The sequence below is a fragment of the Marmota marmota genome, unplaced genomic scaffold (assembly GCF_001458135.2).
Source record: "Marmota marmota marmota unplaced genomic scaffold, marMar, whole genome shotgun sequence".
Lineage (NCBI taxonomy): Eukaryota > Metazoa > Chordata > Mammalia > Rodentia > Sciuridae > Marmota > Marmota marmota.
The window spans coordinates 10,445,046-10,451,045 of NW_026000229.1; the positions used below are offsets into that span (position 1 = coordinate 10,445,046).

The window sequence follows — 6,000 nt, forward strand, 5'->3', positions numbered from 1 at the left end:
TATTGGATGTGCCACTGTTTATATATTCACCTACTGAAGGACATCTTGGTTGCTCCCAAGTTTTGGTAATTACATGGGAGCTGTTTTGACTTTATATATTTCCATTTTGATTGAATATTGTTCAAGCATGTATCATTTTAGTATAAAATAAGAAGGCATATTCTAGAGTTACTATAAAGCACAGTTAAAAATATAGGGCTTTCTCCACCCCTTTACCAGTGCTTTTTTACTTTGTTGGTTTTAAACAAACCACTTTGTGGTTTAAAAATTTATGTGCAGATTAGGCAAACAGAATGAAGATCAAGACATATGGATATAAATGATACTATGTAGATTGTTACTAGACAAAAAAACATTTAAAAATCTTTTTAGTATCTTGTTTGAAAGAAAAATGAATTCATTCAATCTCCACTCATATCTCCAGAAAGACTACTTTTGAATGCAGTTTTTCTTTTCCCCTTTATTATTTAGACTGAGAGTTTGTTCAGAGAAGTTACCGACTTGCCTGAGGGTGTATAGAAAGAAAGTGGCAGAGCTGGATTTAGACTCTGGCCTCCTGATTGTTGACATGGAGGATGGAGCCTGGTCCATTTGTCCTCTTTCCTCTGTCACCTTTTACAACTGCTCCCTTCTGGCCTGCTCTGCTCTAAGAAGCTCATCTCAGAATCCCCTACTGTCCATTTCCTGAGGTCCATTAGGCCTGTTATCAATCATCATGATCCTATTTGACTTCAGTCTATCCAACTGTCCCTAAAAATCAGCAACAGATCTCAGAAATCCCAGTATTTTGCCATCTGTGCTTGATGTCTCAGACTGTGTTTTGCTCCTGGAAATAGCATCAAATTTTGTGTGGGTGTTGTGCTGACTTGAGGTTTGGACAACACCCCTGTCCCATGTGCTGACCCACCACATACCCTCTCTAGGCAGCCAGGTGGCTCCTCCCTAGACTGTGGCAATCAGAGAGCTTAGTTTTCCAAACTGTAGCCCACAGAAGGATGGATGGGCCAGGTCTGGCACCTGTTCCTTCTCTTCCTAGGACAGGTACTGGACCAGGTAACCTTCAGGCAGGATAATAGCACAGGATGGTCACACAGGCCAATCTGAGGTCACTGCTCAGGCATGGAACCTGGACAAATAACTCAGTCTCCTGAAGCTTCCATTCCCTTGCTCTTAAATTGAGGCTAATGATAGCAGCTGCCTCTGAGCTCTATTGGGAGACCTCATAGCCTGGACCCAGCGCATGTGAGAGATCAGTCTTTGGCATTTCCAGTCTCCTTCTGGGTGGTGGGCTCACTCATCACCTGGTGGGGCCATGTCTGCAGAGAGCAGCACCATACCCAGCACCACCATCCTGTCTACCAGCAGCATCCCTAGGAAGCAGCAGGGTGGATCATTTGGTGTGAGCATTGTGATCCTGTTTTAATAGGTCAACTGTTATTAACAGAAGCATCAGGGGACCAAGAGAAATGGCATGTGGAAGACAGGTAATCCACCCTGCCCCCATACAGGACCACGGCCTAATTCTTGGAACCTGTGATATATGTTACTTCATATGGCAAAAGAGACTTTGAGGATATGATTAAAGATTTTGAAATGGAGAGATTATCTGGTATTATCTGGGAGGGGGCTATCTAATCTTAAAGGTCCTTGAAAAGGAAAGAGTCAGGAGGATGAGACTTAGAGGAGATGTGATGGTGGAAGAGTCAGAGAGATCTGAAGGTGCTACTGTCTGGTTTGGAGGTGGAGGAAGGGGCCAGGAACCAAGGAAGGCAGGGGCTCTTCAGGCTGCACAAGCCAAGGGAATGGGTTCTCCCCTGGAGCATCCAGAGTGAGTCTGGCCCTGGCCCTGCCGACACCTTGACTCTGGCCCAGTGAAATCCTTTTCAGACTTCTGACCTCTGAAACTGTAATACAGTAAATTTGTCTCATCCTGAGTCACTAAGTTGGAGGTAATTTGCTATAGCTGCCATAGAAAATTAATGTGAGACATCTCAAAATGCTGGACTAGAAAGGCAGACCTGGATGTTCACCTTGTTTTTGAATCAAGTGAACAAAATGGTCTTATCAGTAAGGCTTACACCAGAGGTGAATCATGCTGCGATAGTAAGGCCCACTGACTTTGAAACGTGGGATCATGGTTTTCTATGTGTTGACAAAGAGCAAGAGACAGAGAGAGGAGGCAAGAAGAGGAGAGGCCTTTAAAAGGAAGTGTCCCAGTGCTTGGTGGTAAAACAAGGGATTTTACCTGGTCTCCTGTGAGGTGGCACCTGTGAGCTGATGGCGTTGGTTCCCATGATGACATACTCATAGTGGACTCCTGGGTTGGGTTGCTGGTGTATCATCTGATGGCAGAAAAGTCAGTGTCACTGCTGTGGCACACATGTGCGTCCCCTTTCCTGCTGACCTGGGTTACAATAGTACGAGTGGTGCTATTGCCACATGAGAAGGTTCATTCACATCTAGTAATGTTAGTGACCCTGTGGCAGATGAAACCAAGCTATTTCCAGAGGGCTTCTCATCATTTGAAGAATGAAGAACTTGATTCTTGAGCAGATCAGAAGCAAACTAGGCTGAGAGTCAAGATTTTATAAATACCACATAGGAAGCAGAACCTTTCTGTTGGCTGCCAGCCATTCTAGGCCATGGCTTTGCATTTGCTCCATGCTCCCTATATGTTCCACATAGATAAATACGTCTCCGCTGCAGGAGAACCTGTTTGAACACTAGGTGGTGAGACATACAAACAAGGATGAAACCTCCTTGGCAGAGCAGGCCTGGAGCATTAAGTTTCTTTACAGTCCTCTACTTGGTCAGAGAGACTAGCTCAATCTATCCCTTGTTGGCTTTCTGCACCCCACCCCTTTTTCATTTATGGAAAGTTCTAGAATCACAAAGAGATGGGATCAGAAAAATGGTTCATAAGGGAAGTAAGTCTTCTTGGGTCATATTCTTTCAGGAACCAGTGACAAAGAGACAGGACAGCAAGCAGGAAGCTACTGGAAGTCAGCCCTGGAAGAGTATCTGGGATGGAAACACAACGTCTGTGAGCAGGGCCTGTGGAGTAAGCACAAAGTCCTAATGCCCGTTGCTGTCACCAGGGGAGGCAGGGCTTGGGCTCAATGAAGCAACAGAATGAGGATTTACAGTATTTGAGCCAAGCAAGGAGACGCTGCCATGTTTGATGAAGTGGCTGTCTATCTGGCCATCTGTGATCTAGAGCAAGTCTCTGAATCCCACAGTTTTTGATTTCTTCATCTGGAGAAAAGAGGAGGTGAGAGTCACAGTTGGTTTCTTAGGTCCTGTGTTCCTATGGTACTGCTGACTGGCTCCAGCACGGGTGTGGGGAGTGTGAGGGGGTGGGGGGTCCTGTGCCTGTCCTTCCTGTTTATGTCATCATGCCATCATCTCTCACCCCCTGCCTCCTTGTGGAGTGGGTCTCCATCCCATCAGTCACCCAGAGGTAGGCAGACATGAAAAGCACTGGGTTTCCTACACCACGCACCCATCCCAACTCATGGGTGTTGTGTGGGAATGTGGTAGTGAGCACAGAGCCCTGAAGGACACAGTTGTGTGACTGTGGGTTCCTGCTCTCTACCCTATCCCCGTCACCTACACACTCTGTTACTGCCCCCATTCCTCTCGTGCCTCTTCTGCCAGTCCAAGCCTTGTCCTGTTTATGAAATTATTGTTGGCCGCCTTTCCAAGACCACCCACAGCAGGCCTTTCACAACCCCAGTCTCTGATACCGTTTCAAATTTAACCAGAGTGAACCCACCAAGTGGATAGCTTAAAAAAAAAAAAAACACCCAGATTGACTATAACAAGGCTTTCTTTGTAATTTCTAGTCCACTACATAGACCCAAGAGGAATGGACACAGAACTGTAGAGTTGAAGAAATAATCACAATGCAATTAATTATATTTCTAAAACTCTGACACAGCAAATATTATGTAGACCAGCAAGGCTTTGGGGACAGAGTATGTATATTTATTAGTGAGCTCATTCTTTTTTTTTTTTGGTGAGCTCATTCTTTTTATCCAAACATAATTTTAAGCTTTTATTTCTGGTCACCCTTTATTTCCTGATCTTTTCAGGAGACTGGATTCTAGTTGTTTCTTTTAAAAAAACAGGGACCTTTTAAAACTGTTTGGCAACTTGATATTCTAGTTTTAAGTAAAGTAGATCACAGTTCTCCTTTGTGAAGCGCGGAACTTCTAGTAAACTTCGAGACTGTTGCTCTAAGCTTTATCGTTTCATCTGGAGGGGTCTGGAGCGCTGGATTCTTCATTTGCTTTAGCAGAGTTTGAAGAGGGCTGGGAGCTGGGAGCGGTCTTGCATTTGACATTTGCTTTCTTTTGCCGTGAAAAGAAAACATGCCAAATTAGCGTTAGGAGGGAAGTGCCTGGAGGAGATCCAGTGCTCATGAAATAAAGGATATGTTTGCCTCTGATTTGGTTCAACAAGTAAAATTGGTTTTACTGGGTCAATAAACTCTGAGAGTACCAAGCATCTGGTAGAGTTTAAAGTTTCTATGAGCGGGGTACATTCAGGCGTAAATGACAGCGATGAGTGCCAAGCGTTGAAGGGGTACCTCCAACCAGCTCCACGCAAATGATTTTATTGAGCCCGAGGAATGATTTATTGATTATTTGCCCTAAGTGTGTTCTTTGGAAGCAACCAGATACAACATCTAGAGAAGAGCCCAGAACCATCTATACTCACATAGACATCCAAGATTTCGTTCGTGGGACCTTCGGCCAAAAAGGACTCGCCAGCAGTGCTCGAGATCTCATTGGGACGCTTGTAGGTGAACATGGTCCCTCCGCCCTCATATTTTCCAGGACGGTCAATCGCCCAGTTCCCATTGATGATGGAGCGGCCAGAACGACTTCGTAAGGCTGTAGAGAAAAACAAGAGTCCCTCAGATCAGTCCTCCAGAAACTGAACTCACCTCCCCAGCTGCTGGCCTATTCCTCCGTCCAGGGTTTTGTCATGGTCCTCTCTGTGCTGCGTTCTTCCACATACCTGACCAGGACCAGGCGCGGTCTTTAACCGGCTTGGTTTCCCTCTACCACTTGGACTTAGTATAGGCCCGGAGGATGGGAGTGGTTAGGAGAAAAGGATGCAGAAAGGGAGAAGGAAAGAAGAAAGTTAGGGGTGGGAGACAAAAAGAGGGAGAAGGGCAACTAAGTTGTATTATATGCTATTATCTAGGTGAGAGGTTGCATGTGGGCCACCCAGTCGCTGATTTTAGCCAGTAGATGGGCTTGATGTGGCTTATGTAGTCTTTTTCTTTCTTTTTAAATAAACCCAAATTTGAGAATTGGGAAGTTTTACACATTGCTGCTTAGCAATGTAATTTCTAGTCCACTACATAGATCCAAGAGGAATGGACACAGAACTGTAGAGTTGAAGAAATAATCACAATGCAATTAATTAGATTTCTAAAACTCTGACACAGCAAATATTATGTAGACCAGCAAGTTTTATAACATTGCTAAGCAGACTTATTCTCATTTTTTAAAGATATGGGTTCAGAGATGCGAGGGGACTTGTTAAAGTTCACCAGGACCAGAGTGACAGATCTGTGCTTTGAAATCCACACTCAGGAAGCAGGTGATAAAGGAGAAAAGGGGCAAGGAACAAGGTGTTTAGATCAGTGGATAAGAAAGAATTTCCTCAGATACATCTGACACGATGAAACTAGCAAGCCAATGGTGGATTGGGCTGAGAGATGTACCCATTTTTGATTTTTTTTAATAGTCTTTTTTTTTTTAATTTTTTAATTTTTTATTGTTGGCTGTTCAAAACATTACATAGTTCTTGATATATCATATTTCACACTTTGATTCAAGTGGGTTATGAGCTCCCAATTTTACCCCATATACAGATTGCAGAATCACATCAGTTACACATCCATTGATTTACATATTGCCATACTAGTGTCTGTTGTGTTCTGCTGCCTTTCCTATCCTCTACTATCCCCCCTCCCCTCCCCTC

At 44.3% G+C, this 6,000-nt stretch overlaps 1 protein-coding gene across 2 annotated transcripts in view; it reads right to left on the minus strand.

Annotated features, from left to right (window-relative positions):
- Window positions 1–6,000, minus strand: part of Thsd4 (thrombospondin type 1 domain containing 4) — a 610,303-nt gene that overhangs the window by 34,134 nt on the left and 570,169 nt on the right. For both annotated transcript variants that reach the window (XM_048793384.1, XM_048793385.1), the window contains 2 exons: window positions 4,723–4,898; window positions 2,246–2,342 (listed from right to left, as the gene is read on the minus strand). In XM_048793384.1, coding sequence (XP_048649341.1) covers window positions 2,246–2,342; window positions 4,723–4,898 — 273 coding nt within the window. The remainder of the gene's footprint in view (window positions 1–2,245; window positions 2,343–4,722; window positions 4,899–6,000) is intronic.